Source organism: Amia ocellicauda, chromosome 8, assembly GCF_036373705.1.
Source record: "Amia ocellicauda isolate fAmiCal2 chromosome 8, fAmiCal2.hap1, whole genome shotgun sequence".
Lineage (NCBI taxonomy): Eukaryota > Metazoa > Chordata > Actinopteri > Amiiformes > Amiidae > Amia > Amia ocellicauda.
The window spans coordinates 42261983-42276783 of record NC_089857.1 but is presented as its reverse complement, the minus strand read 5'-3'; the positions used below and the strand labels follow the sequence as shown (position 1 = coordinate 42276783).

General features: G+C 43.1%; 1 protein-coding gene across 1 annotated transcript in view; it reads right to left on the bottom strand.

Moving 5' to 3' along the window:
• The window catches only part of psd3l (pleckstrin and Sec7 domain containing 3, like), a 136524-nt gene that overhangs the window by 114222 nt on the left and 7501 nt on the right, over positions 1 to 14801 (bottom strand). Inside the window, exon 2 of the mRNA XM_066711490.1 lies at positions 9867 to 10823. Within this exon, the coding sequence (XP_066567587.1) occupies positions 9867 to 10691 (825 nt within the window). The 5' untranslated portion in view covers positions 10692 to 10823. The remainder of the gene's footprint in view (positions 1 to 9866; positions 10824 to 14801) is intronic.

Below are 14801 nucleotides of genomic sequence, written 5' to 3'. Positions count from 1 at the left end.
GTATTACATGCGTTTATAAAGGCATATCCAGGAATATTTACACATCACTTAACAAATATATGATGCAAAGTGTATAATAAAGAAATACAATGATTTTGAAATGAATTGAATGATAGTGTTGCCTTTATTGTGGGGAAACTGGTTTAAAAAACTGAAATTAAAGCAGACGGTACTGTGTCGTTTGACAAAGTGTAGTATATCCAATGATTTTACCCAGAAGAGGGGAAAAACACCAATACCACACATATAAAATGAGTCATATCTATTTAAAGCATTGCAAAGTGAGTACAGTGGAAAGGAATTTAGCTGGTTGTAGGATGGTCATTTTACATCTATTACAATTATGAGTATATATATTGTGGTTATGCATTATTATTATTATTATTATTATTATTATTATTATTATTATTATTATTATTATATAGCTTCATGCCAGCATGATGTAAGTAGTGTTAATTCAGATTTGTTTCATTATTGTTGACATGAGTACCAGTGAATAAGTGAAGACTGAGGTATATTTACAGCTTTCCTGAGAGGTTATAGTTTTGACTTTGCATCTGGTTAATACATACATTTCTACATTGAACCAGAATAAATATAAGCTTTATTCTATAACCTGCAAAATGATTTATGCAGAAGACAACCACCCGAGAGCCTTACTGCATTTAAGTGTCTCTGTTGTGCCTCCATGAATTATTCGTTCTGTGAGATCCACTGGATGAAGTGAGACTTTGAGATCCATGTCAGATGAAACTGGTGTTTTCTTTGGTATTTTGCAAGATATAAATAAAACAATGTGCTTTTGACATTTGGTTAAAAGGTATTTATCAAGAGTAAGAGCCTCTGAGCTGGTGGGGGTCCTGTATGAAATATTAAAGCATTGCTGAAGTTCAGGAGCTGGTAGAATTTTTCCCCGTCTGATTTGAATTTGAACACGAGCCTCCAGCTTTTCCAGCCTTTCCTTTTACGTCTTCTAACCCCCTTGTTTTTTCATATAGGGACCTTTCCCGAACAGCCAAAGAGTGTTTTAGTGTATCTTAGTTTACAAAAAATTATAAATAGGTGTGGCACCAGTTGATGTGGTGTTGTATTAGACCAAGCCTATTGAATATCGAAGACTGAATACCAAGCTGACCTCAATCACTTAGCAGATTAATCCATCTTTCTACAAGGTAAACTTTCAAATGTTCTATTGGTTTCATGCCATGCTTTTCTACATGTATATGCAAACTGTTAGGATCCAATCATGTGTGCCAAGCTTTAACCATTAGAACCCTCTATTCAAATTGGTTATATAATATACAAGTAGCCATAATTGTTTCTTTTAAAAAAAAGAAACTAATTAGAGGTATAGTTATTTTATATCAATTTAGTTGATTTGGTCTGTTAAGCTTCACGGTCGATCAAACAGTCAGTCAGTAAAACGGTTTGTTAATAAGTGTGAACGTCAGATGAACCCCCTGGTTGTAAAAGTGATAAATCAATAGTACAAATTAAATAAGTAAAGGCATTAATTGTGAAAAAGCAGGGCTGATGTTTTTAATTATACGCTGACAGAGTGGTGGTCAGTTTTTCCTGTATTACCCAGCATTACGTGGACTCTTGAAGTCCCAGCTTCCAAAGGAAATGTTTCCATGCTTTTTTTGGCAGTCTAAAGATACATTGCTCACAGCAAAATTGAACATAATATTGCCAACATAGAGAAAATACATAGTAGTAAGAAGTAGTTACTTTATAATGTAGATATGGCTTGGTTTATGCACATGCGACCACTACTTACACATTATATAATGTATCGGAAAAGGGAGAGACAAACGCTGTGTCCATATTTTGAAAAAGTGTTGCTTAAAGTCACTTTCACATCCACCAAAGGCAAATAGTGTGTAATAGGGCCTATAAACTACACACCGCGATATGTGCACGGCAATATTACTGGAGAAGGCAGTCGCAGGGAGTTTGGCTCATGTTTTTTCTGACATTCTTCTCCACAAATGCATTCGACCTATAAAACAATAATGGCCAAATCATGAACACGACTTAAATTAGCACTGCTCTGTCGGTGCTCTGAATTTTTTATATTGGCTGAACATTCCAGTCACAGATCATTAACATTACACTAGTGTTGCATAACTCAGCTCGAGAAACAACTGTTTAATTGTACCTAGACAGCAGTCAGCTGGGAAAGCCAGCATTAATGGACACAGCTGGGACGCTTCTGCAAGTTACTACAGTTCATCACTCGCTGCTTCATCAAGACCAAGATTTTCATGGGCATAAAGAGAGTTTACTTCTGAAACCATTTTACTCAGTTAAAAAATAAAACCATTAGGCTTTTTGATATACAGTAATCTTTTGCATAAGAACATAAGAAACGAGAGGAGGCCATTCGCCCCATCGTGCTCGTTTGGTGTCCATTAATAACTAAGTGATCGAAAGATCCTATCCAGTCTGTTTTTGAATGTTCCCAAATTGTCTCTTCAGCCACATCGCTGGGGAGTTTGTTCAGATTGTGACGCCTCTCTGTGTGAAGAAGTGTCTCCTGTTTTCTGTCTTGAATGCCTTGAAGCCCAATTTCCATTTGTGTCCCGGGTGCGTGTGTCCCTGCTGATCTGGAAAAGCTCCTCTGGGTTGATGTGGTCGATGCCTTTCATGATTTTGAAGACTTGGATCAAGTCCCCACGTAGTCTCCTCTGTTCCAGGGTGAGAAGGTTCAGGTCCTCAGTCTCTCAGTAGGACATTCCCTTCAGACCTGGAATAAGTCTGGTTGCTCTCCTCTGAACTGCCTCTAGAGCAGCGATATCTTTCTTGAAGTGTGGAGCCCAGAACTGTCCACAGTATCCAGATGAGTGTGCTTTCCCCAACTCTCTGGTGTAATTGTATTCTGTTTTTGTGGTCCACTGAGTTACTTTGCAATAGGTAGCCCTGTTATAAAGCACAGTGTCTAGTTCGCACATCCATACCTACCTGCATGATGACCTCAGGTGTGAGAATTTCAGTTTCAGGCCATTGAAACAACAGCACAAATGTGAAACCTCCTTCAATTAGGCGTCTCAGACAGAATCCATAAAGGCTTTGTGATATTTTTCCTTTTACACTTTTAAATGAATGACATGTGTGCTATTTGTTTTTAGCAACAACAAAAGCACAACAAATGACTAGAGTGCACATGAAAACGAGTGAGATTCTCCGCAATGAAACACAGCTGTGTACAATTACACACACACAACCCTGCCATACTTCATTCTTTGCCTGCGGTTTAGATTTCAACCTACATATTGATATATATACGTTTATTGACTACCTCAGTGCCTGCAGGGAAAGTAATACACACCCCATGTGCACAACATCTCAAACAAAGCAATTTAGCACCAAATAACTGGAAACAAAGTTAGTGATTCAGAGCCTGGTTCTTTTTTAGTCCCAGGTATACAATTAATGTTGTAAAGTAAGTGCACTGTACAGTCGCTCATTATCCGCTGTATCAGATCTGACTCGTTCACTTGACAGCAGGCCTATTTGCAATAATGTAGAGCTTTCAAGCAGGTTTGTACAGAAAAAAACATCCATGTGGAATATTTTCCTAAGAGCTATAAGCACATGATACCCACAAACACACACATTTAATACAAAGTGGGCTCTAATGTTTTATTTCTTGTTTCTTCATTTTGAAAACCTAAATGAAAAGTATAAAGTGAGATTTTGAGAACTGAACAAATTCCAGTGCGTTTTATGAGAACATACAGGCTACACAAATAATACTTGAGGCTACTATATTTCCCTCCCATTCCTCACATGATTGAATCCAGTAATGCGAACCAAGGGCCGGATTAAATCAAAACTTTGACCCACCCGCTAATAGCAAACTACAAACCTGTACATCATAGCGGTTACATTTCTGATTAGAAGAAAGTGGCATCTTACTGAAAATGAAGCTGCAACTGAGTACAGTTCTGTAGTTTTCTATTAACGGGTGGGTCACAGTTCTGATTTAATCCCGGCCCAAGTGTGGTTAAAGCTCTGCTCAGTGATACATTGATCACTTTAAATCAATCTCCCAGAAGCCCCAAGACACTATGGGCTTATGACATGCCCGGCATCCTGCAAGTAGAGGATCCGCAGCATTAGTCAAGCGCTGCGGACTTATAAAAAAAATAAATAAACTGTTTTTGGAGCCGAGGACTGGACAGATCTGACTCAAATGCTCCGAAAGCAGGGGTGTCGAAACATAACCGGAGTGGAGAGAAACCGAAGTCCCAGAATAGATCCAGAGTGTGCATGTGGAGAACATCTATGTGCTGAATAACTCGTGAATTAAATAAAATCAATAGCTGTCGTTTTCTTTTTCCCTGAATGTAGAAGAACTAGAAAGTGCGGGTTCCGTTTCATTGTTACACAAACACGACAACATACGAATACCAAGGAGTGAAGTGTATCCAGTAACACAGGTCTTGAAATCACGAACATAAACAGTAACATTTGCTGTTTCTAAGCCTTGATTATGCCTAAAGCAATATAATGCCCATGAAGTACCATTTAATAAAATGCTGAGTCTGCCGTGGGATTTCTGCAGCGGTCGTATTCAATAACATGGTTCTGTGCTGATGCATTCATATACACTGGCTCTGGAAACCATGTGGGCTAATGGGATGTTTGTGAAGCTCGACTGCCAAGTCTCATTGAACACAAGCTATTATTCGCTCTTATTTTAGCATTACAAGCTAAATTAATTTGGTTTTGTTCTGAATACAAATCTAAGAAAATGGTCTAAAACAAGAGTCTATTTTAACTAATGAAACATCCTAGTTTATGAAGCATGACACATTAAATCCTTCTTGGGTGTTGATGTGACTCTAGCAGGATGACAGAGGTATTATTTCCTCATTCAACTGCATTTCCCAGCTATGATTCTTGGGTATATGTCTTTTTTGTGGTCTTCTCTTGTTAAATGAATAAACCAACATTGTTAAAGTTTGTAACACTGCATAAAAGAGTAAAATAATAAAGTAATTCCCCACAACTCACATGAACCTTTCTGCCAAAGTATACATGTATGGGAACTGCTGGGGTGTTTCATTTTTGGCCGTATCTTTCCTCCTCTAATGTGTGAAAGCGCATTTCTCTGCTCCATCTCCGCTGCTTGCATTTGTCCCTTTTATGTGAAGTCATGTAGCTAAGGCGGCATGGAAAACAGGCAACGATACAGGTTTCATGTGCTTGTAATGTATTTTTTCCCTACTGGGTCTGAATAATGCAAAGGAAGTAGGACTTGCCTATCTTTAAAACACACTCCATATCAAACAGTGCAGGAAAACAGGATTCAGACTCGTTTAATAGCAGTAAAGTGTATCATTGCCTCTTCTAACTATTGTGTCCTAGTTTTAGTCATACTAATGAAAAGCAAGACACTCAAAGGAGAAAGGCAGAGGGCGGCAACGCGGACAGACAGGCCGGAGAGAGAGCTGAAAGGGAAAGCTCAGTTGTCACGAGTCCACAGACGCATTGAAATGCTGTCCCATCCCTGTCCCGGCTCCTCACCACACCATCAGCACAGCAAGTTAAACACCCAGATGCTAGATCTTGTTTCTGTAATATTATTTATTATCATGCTTAGCGTTGCCTGACATTGACTACAGTACATTAATTGGTCACGATCTTCTTTTTTCTTCTTTTAATTCTGCGTTCCTCTTTTCTTTTTTTTTGGCATGGAAACTAATTTACTTGTTTTCACAGTGACTGCCAAAATACCAAAACATTACAAAATATTCGTACAGTTGCTCCACTCCATCCAGTTTTATTGGAAATGAAACTGAAATATGAACTGAGTTCTTGTAAGTCAGCAGTTGGTCCAGTGCATGTCGAGATATTACTGACACAGGTTTTGACACCTTCAAGTGACATCGTAGTGCTTTGCCTACGTGTCTGAGATCAAGAGCACCACCAAAGACACGTTTACTCTGTAGGTACGATGCATGCTGTGAATTTCAGACTGAATGTATGTTTTGGGGGGAAGCGGAGAACTGTTATTTGGCTTGTAGGTGGAGACTGGCATGTGGCCAAAGTAAATGCTCAGATCTTCAATGGTGTATCTATCTGACTCAATGGGATCTTTATTCATTCATGGAGTTTGGGCATCGTGAATGTGTGTAATGATATTTACAAACTGCGCAGTTCTATACATTGGAGCTGTAGGGTGTTTTGAGGAATGGTAATCTGAGATACTCGTGGAAGCAGCTCCGGGGAGGTGGGGGGGGGCAGAAAAACTGAGCTCTTAAATAGGTCTGAGCAAGGTAACTTTTGTATATGTAAGCATATAAGATTGAGGCATAAATATACATACTGCACATGCCACAGATAAAGATAAAACATTCAAGATCAATGTTATTCTGATTCTTAGAAAATGATTTTTATTAGTTTTCTTTTTTTTTTTTCACAGTAATTTTCAAATGCCAACACAAGGGGGAGTATTTTACTTATGGCTAGTAGGGCCCTGAATCACCAGTAAATCTAAAACCCCACGCTATCGAAATGATGGCGTGCATTCGTACCCGAGTATCTGACAGATTTAAATGCTTTAATGCTGAATTGTACCTTTCAGTGAAGCTTGCACTCCCTGGCTTTCATACCCCGAAAGAAAAGGAAAGGATTTAATTTGAAGGAAGCCCCTGTGCATTTGAAACGCGCTGGACCAGTGATTGCAGCGAAACCTCAGGTCGGACCCAGGAGAGACGCGGTCAGTCCTCAGTGAGCTGCACAGGCTCGGCAACGTGTCTATTAACAGACGAGCCTGAGAGTTATGTACTCCAGGTTGTGTGTATCTGGTTTAATCCAGTTATCATTTCAAAAGTGGGTATTACAATCCAAGGTACCATATCATCGGCATTAAAGATCTAGAGAAGCTGGTAGGTACATATTTCCTTCACAATAGTTAAGTACACAATTTGTACTTCCCAGGGTTTCCCATTATTTCACTTGTCTTTGCTTTAATAGCATTACATAACTGTTTTAATTTCACTTTCTAAATGTGACTGGCTGGAATGTAACTGGGCATTTTATCAGATCTACTCAGTGAAAGCAGTAAAATCCTAAATAAGGAAAATATAAAGACAGGAAATCGGTTTACAGTCGGGCAAACCGCAAAGGTTAAACACAACCATTAATTACACAAACGCAGAAGACACTTCCTGAGAGTCAGAGGGAAACGATGCCAATATAGTAACAACATAAACTCATATTTTTATCAAATGAAGCAACGGACATTCACTAGTAATCTGCATTTAATTGAAAAGCATTGCGAGCAATCAGATGAATGCTTTACACGACACGGCACTGAATGTAAACTGTCAAAGGAATGGCCTGCAATGTCCAAGTGAAGTGTAGTGCATTTACTCTGAGTAACTACACTCACCTAAAGGATTATTAGGAACACCTGTTCAATTTCTCATTAATGCAATTATCTAACCAACCAATCACATGGCAGTTGCTTCAATGCATTTAGGGGTGTGGTCCTGGTCAAGACAATCTCCTGAAGTCCAAACTGAATGTCTGAATGGGAAAGAAAGGTGATTTAAGCAATTTTGAGCGTGGCATGGTTGTTGGTGCCAGACAGACTGGTCTGAGTATTTCACAATCTGCTCAGTTACTGGGATTTTCACGCACAACCATTTCTAGGGTTTACAAAGAATGGTGTGAAAAGGGAAAAACATCCAGTATGCGGCAGTCCTGTGGGCGAAAATGCCTTGTTGATGCTAGAGGTCAGAGGAGAATGGGCCGACTGATTCAAGCTGATAGAAGAGCAACTTTGACTGAAATAACCACTCGTTACAACCGAGGTATGCAGCAAAGCATTTGTGAAGCCACAACACGTACAACCTTGAGGCGGATGGGCTACAACAGCAGAAGAGCCCACCGGGTACCACTCATCTCCACTACAAATAGGAAAAAGAGGCTACAATTTGCACAAGCTCATCAAAATTGGACAGTTGAAGACTGGAAAAATGTTGCCTGGTCTGATGAGTCTCGATTTCTGTTGAGACATTCAGATGGTAGAGTCAGAATTTGGCGTAAACAGAATGAGAACATGGATCCATCATGCCTTGTTACCACTGTGCAGGCTGGTGGTGGTGGTGTAATGGTGTGGGGGATGTTTTCTTGGCACACTGTAGGCCCCTTAGTGCCAATTGGGCATCGTTTAAATGCCACGGCCTACCTGAGCATTGTTTCTGACCATGTCCATCCCTTTATGACCACCATGTACCCATCCTCTGATGGCTACTTCCAGCAGGATAATGCACCATGTCACAAAGGTCGAATCATTTCAAATTGGTTTCTTGAACATGACAATGAGTTCACTGTACTAAACTGGCCCCCACAGTCACCAGATCTCAACCCAATAGAGCATCTTTGGGATGTGGTGGAACGGGAGCTTCGTGCCCTGGATGTGCATCCCACAAATCTCCATCAACTGCAAGATGCTATCCTATCAATATGGGCCAACATTTCTAAAGAATGCTTTCAGCACCTTGTTGAATCAATGGCACGTAGAATTAAGGCAGTTCTGAAGGCGAAAGGGGGTCAAACACAGTATTAGTATGGTGTTCCTAATAATCCTTTAGGTGAGTGTATATCTCAATAATAGCCTATAATAATCACCTACAATGAAAGCGCTCATGTCTGTTCGTGTCGCTGTTTGGTATGTAAGTGAAGTATTAGTATGATACAGTTAAGCACAGCAGAAGAGCAGGACTTAAGCACAAACCATGGAAAGATATCCTAGAGACATGGCAGTACAGGTTAATTCACAATAATTGGAAATCGGTCTTCTAAACAAATGTCTTAATCTACTGATAATGCCAAGATATCGATTGTGTAAAATGTATGTAATACTTCAGAGTTACAGGGAAGGGTTGGGATGGCGGTCGTTTGAATCAGTCAGAATGGAAAATGAACTGGATCCCTATAGAAAGTAATAGGGCGAGAGTCTAAATGTGATCGGAGGTGGGTGTCTGTGGATCTCACTGGGAAGGTACGAAGGGATACCACCAGGCATTAATGCAGCAAATGTAAGCGCTGACCCTGATTTGAGACACTTTCTGGGCAAAATGAAAGCGTGAGGCGTGTCAGACCCCTCCGGGACCCTGTAGATATAGCAGATTACATTCTCTCTGCCCCATTAGTTTGCAGGAATGAGGACGACAAATACCAGATAACTCTCATCACAGCTATCTCTCTATCTGGGAGGGGAACTGCGCCGCGCCATCGGCCCCCCAACGTGTGATACATCCTGACGGACTGATTCACTGATTAAATGAGTGGTGAGACATTAACCAGTTGGGTTCAGATTCACTCTTTGTCAGAATAGCGATCAAAGTCAAAGTCAGTTTGTTTCATTTGTATAAAAGGTATCATTTTTGCTTCCTTTCGGTTTGTTTGCTGTCTTCAGAAATTTGAAAAGCACTTTAAATACAGCTCTGGAAAAAATTAAGAGACCACTTAACATTGATTTCTGAACTTGGAGTGGTCTCTTAATATTTTCCAGAGCTGTATAAATGAAAACCATAATGTATTTCCACTTTGTGCTTTATTCTCATTTTCATTCAAGCAGTTTACTTTTCATACCATTCCATCCAGCTTCCCTAAGTACAAAGTATGAATGAATGAATGAAAGAAAGAAATATAAAGAAGGTATGAATGAATGAAAGATGGAAAAAGAAAGAAAGGATGAATCACTACATATAGATGCAAGCTTGGAGGAACAATCAAAAACACAATTCAGATGCCTCAAACTTCTTAATAGCGCGATGGCCTGTTCTTGTGCTATTGTGACACACATTGAACCACAGTCAGCACCCAGAGCAGCGTTGTCCTACCTTCTGCCGTGTCCCCGGATCCGGTGAGGGGCTGCCAATCGCGACGGCTGGCCAGAGAGCAGGAGAGAGCAGGGCAGGGCTTTGATCTCCTGGCTTGCCCTGAGCTCCCTGTGCCAGCCTGTTCGACCTCTCCATAACGGCCGCCATGAACGTCTTTCCCTCCGGGCTTCTGAAGAGGACTGGCGTTTCCACCGCGGTGGGCTTGCTGACCTCGACTCTCCACCGGACGCCCTCCTTCTTGGGGGTGGATGTTGGTGGGGTCCATCCCTTGTGGGAGCAGCCTCTGCCCACAAGAGGCTGGGCACCGGAGGGGTAAACACATTCTAAGGGTTTCCGAGCCTCCTCGGCCCACACGCCGCACTGGTCCCAGTTGCCAGCCTCGCTCCGGAGCCCCGCGCCATTGCCAGGGCTCACTGCTGGATGCAGGAAGCCCGTATTTCCAGTGCCAATAAAGCTGCCAGCTCTCGAATGGGATGTGGATGTCGCACCCTGCGCCGCACTTGTTTGGCTGTCGTCGTTCATCTCTGTGGCACTGCTCTTGGGTTCCGACCAAACGGGAATCTCAAACCTTTCTTCCTGGCTCCTGGGGCCGTGGTCACTGTCTGGCCCTTGGCAGCGGCGCTCTGCTCGGCGGGTGTTCGTGCCGGTAATTGCTGTTTGGGCACATGCGGAGGCCGGGGATTGTCTTGTGCAAGGCGGAGGGAGTCCTTCCCCAAAGCCAGCTGAGCAGGCAGTGTCTACATGGTATGCGGGCCCAGCTGTCTTGCTCGGTGACTGCAGTTGTATAAAGAGGAAGGAAGTCTTGACCTGATGATGATCACCCATTTCCTCTGCATTAGGTTATCTCTCGCTCTGCTCTGGGGAGGCAGGAGGAGGGGGGCGTCCAGCTACAGAAAGCACAGTGGAGCGCGGACAGGAGCTATTCCCAAAAGCATCTCTTCTGTTCACAGCGCTGACCTACGGAGGGGAGAGAAAAGGGAACAGAAATTGTGAATATCTGAGTAAAATATAAGAAAGGGGCTGATGACTGCAGCTTTGAAGGGTGTGTTGCCTTGTTTTGGGTTTATAAATTGTCAAAGCGATTTTGGTAATTGTAATAACACTCGTTTCAGCAGATGTGTCTGTCTATTCGGTCACAACCGAAAAGCTATGCTCACAATACTCGTCCACTCCCAATATCACGGTCCACATGCTCCATATTTCAGTGTGCGGGCTCGTGGAGATAAATGGCAATCGGGTTACAAGAGAGACTAGTCACCCACGCTCTGCCCAGACTGCTCATGCAGGTACAGAGAAGCTCCCGGGTGTAGAGGCGGAGTAGACACACTGAGCTGTCCGACGTGCGTTGTCTCTGTTGGCCAGCAAAGTGTGGTGTGAGTGTCCACACACAGCGAGGAGAGGGGGATGTGGCCGGCAGCCACCAGATTTGGAGCTGGTCTGACAACACACTGCGGTCACCGGGGCCATCAGGCCACAGCTCATCCCTCACAGTTGCATCCTTCTCAATTCCTCCCTCACACTTTTGACAACCTGCATGGATTATCCCTGCTTATCTACCCGACACCTGTACATCAGCGAATGTCCCCTTCGCCAATTCCCCTCCTTTGATTTCCACACCTACATACAGCCGGTATAATGTCAGATTTCCCAACAATCTCTACACCATACCACATCTTCTCCAGCCTCATTCTAATAATGAGGATATAAAGTGAAACCCTGGGTAGAAATATCCTTAAAGGTTACAGTTTGAATCTCGGACAATTTTGACAGCTCTCTGTGGCTTAAAGCAGTAGAGCTACAGAGAGAGAGAGAGAGAGAGAGAGAGAGAGAGAGAGAGAGAGAGAGAGACGCAACAGCAAAGGCTTAGATATCACTGAAGCACTGAACACCCCTAGCAGTGTGTTTCAGCAACTTTAAAGCCACTCAATTGATTACAGCCCAATTTAATATTAAATCAAATAAATGAATTGAAGCTTTTTCATGTTTTCATGTGCCGGTAAACTACTATTCTACACTGTACAGGGGACGTCGGGAAGCCTTATATTTATTAATGCACATGCAGTACAAGACTGCGCCCTATTAACAAGCAACATTTTTCATAAGACTTTCATAATACTGAAGACAGGAAATCAATGAGATAATGTGAAAGCAGTGTACAGAGATTATTCTATCACTTGGATGAAGTAACAACTATCAAATAGAAGTAGAAGCAAATTGTAGGAACTTCCCATATAACAGTAAATCTTGCTACATTGTTGCTTAAATTGCACATTCATCTTTCCTGAGTGATTCATCATTCAAAAACTGTTATTCAGAAATCCAGTTATGCAGATTCACTAGAAGGTCTGTAATGGGGAGAGATTTTGTTCAGAAATGTGATCACCTTTCTCGCATAGCAAGCAGGAGATTCACAGCAACTCTGTAGTTTACAGTTTTGCAAGATAGCGATCTATACTTATTGAGATGAGGAATTCTCAGCCCGCAGTGCTGTGCAATGCTGGCTGTTGTTGCCACTTCTCTAAAGTGAGCACAGCTTGCATTGTCAGTGTTAGCCATCGCTGCTCTGAGGTCACTCTGGCATGATAATGGTCTTTAGGACAGACACTGTTTTCTTTAGCAGAAATCCACAGAGGTTGCGCTCCGTAGAACAGCCCAACTGTGGCAGGGAGCCAGCTGGGTCCAAAGTCCCGTTGTGACACTGGACTTACAGCTTAGTATTAGTCTCCTGTGGGATCCTAAATCAATGCGTCTCACATCAGAAAAAAGGAAACGGCAATCATCATGTAGTGTTCCCTTGCACTCCCAATCATTGCTTCATGCCTTGGCCAGTTGGTTATGTTGGTATAAGACTATCAATGTTTTCTGTTGCAGTAATAAAGGGCTTCTAGTGTGATAATTCTTCGATATTGTCAGCCTCCTTAGTCTGTGGGTTTTCAAGCATCCAAAAAAAAAGAAAGATAAGCAAGCACATTCTTCCCAGTAAACTCCAGACAGTGTTCCTGCGCCCACGACAGCCACCACAATACCGCAATGGCCACGGACAGGCTGACCTCTGGAGGAGGCAGGGCACTAATATTTACACAGTGGAAACAACACAGTTCACTCAGAGCAGACCTTCACTCAGACATGGTAATGGAGTCATTCTGAAGTCACTGCCGGCCTTGAAAAGATGGAGGCTATAAGAATCCTCCTTCTCTCAGGGCTGTCTGTCTGTCTGTAGCGCTGTTGTCTGTTTGTTACACTGCTCTCTGTCTGTAGCACTGCTGTCTGTCTGTCTGTAGCACTGCTGTCTGTCTATCTGTAGCACTGCTGTCTGTCTGAAACACTACTGTCTGTCTGTAGCACTGCTCTCTGTCTGTCTGAAACACTACTGTCTGTCTGTAGCAGGGCTGTCTGTCTGTCTGAAACACTGCTGTCTGTCTGTAGCACTGCTGTCTGTCTGAAACACTACTGTCTGTCTGTAGCACTGCTGTCTGTCTGTAACAGGGCTGTCTGTCTGTCTGAAACACTACTGTCTGTCTGTAGCACTGCTCTCTGTCTGTCTGAAACACTACTGTCTGTCTGTAGCAGGGCTGTCTGTCTGTCTGAAACACTGCTGTCTGTCTGTAGCACTGCTGTCTGTCTGAAACACTACTGTCTGTCTGTAGCACTGCTGTCTGTCTGTAACAGGGCTGTCTGTCTGTCTGAAACACTACTGTCTGTCTGTAGCACTGCTCTCTGTCTGTCTGAAACACTGCTGTCTGTCTGTAACAGGGCTGTCTGTCTGTCTGTCTGAAACACTGCTGTCCGTCTGTAGCACTGCTCTCTGTCTGCCTGAAACACTGCTGTCTGTCTGTCTGAAACACTGCTGTCTGTCTGTAACAGGGCTGTCTGTCTGTCTGAAACACTGCTGTCCGTCTGTAGCACTGCTCTCTGTCTGTCTGAAACACTACTGTCTGTCTGTAGCAGGGCTGTCTGTCTGTCTGAAACACTGCTGTCTGTCTGTAGCAGGGCTGTCTGTCTGTCTGAAACACTGCTGTCTGTCTGTAGCAGGGCTGTCTGTCTGTCTGAAACACTGCTGTCTGTCTGTAGCACTGCTATCTGTCTGTCTGTCTGTAGCAGGGCTGTCTGTCTGTCTGAAACACTGCTGTCTGTCTGTAGCACTGCTGTCTGTCTGTCTGTCTGTAGCACTGCTATCTGTCTGCCTGTAGCACGCCTGTCTGTCTGAATCACTGCTGTCTGAGAGTAGCACTGCTGTCTGTCTGTCTGTAGCACTGCTGTCTGTCTGAAACACTGCTGTCTGTAGCACTGCTCTCTGTCTGTCTGAAACACTGCTGTCTGTCTGTAGCAGGGCTGTCTGTCTGTCTGAAACACTGCTGTCTGTCTGTAGCAGGGCTGTCTGTCTGTCTGAAACACTGCTGTCTGTCTGTAGCACTGCTCTCTGTCTGTCTGAAACACTGCTGTCTGTCTGTAGCAGGGCTGTCTGTCTGTCTGAAACACTGCTGTCTGTCTGTAGCAGGGCTGTCTGTCTGTCTGAAACACTGCTGTCTGTCTGTAGCACTGCTGTCTGTCTGAAACACTACTGTCTGTCTGTAGCACTGCTGTCTGTCTGTAACAGGGCTGTCTGTCTGTCTGAAACACTACTGTCTGTCTGTAGCACTGCTCTCTGTCTGTCTGAAACACTGCTGTCTGTCTGTAACAGGGCTGTCTGTCTGTCTGTCTGAAACACTGCTGTCTGTCTGTAGCAGGGCTGTCTGTCTGTCTGAAACACTGCTGTCCGTCTGTAGCACTGCTCTCTGTCTGCCTGAAACACTGCTGTCTGTCTGTCTGAAACACTGCTGTCTGTCTGAAACACTGCTGTCCGTCTGTAGCACTGCTCTCTGTCTGTCTGAAACACTACTGTCTGTCTGTAGCAGGGCTGTCTGTCTGTCTGAAACACTGCTGTCTGTCTGTAGC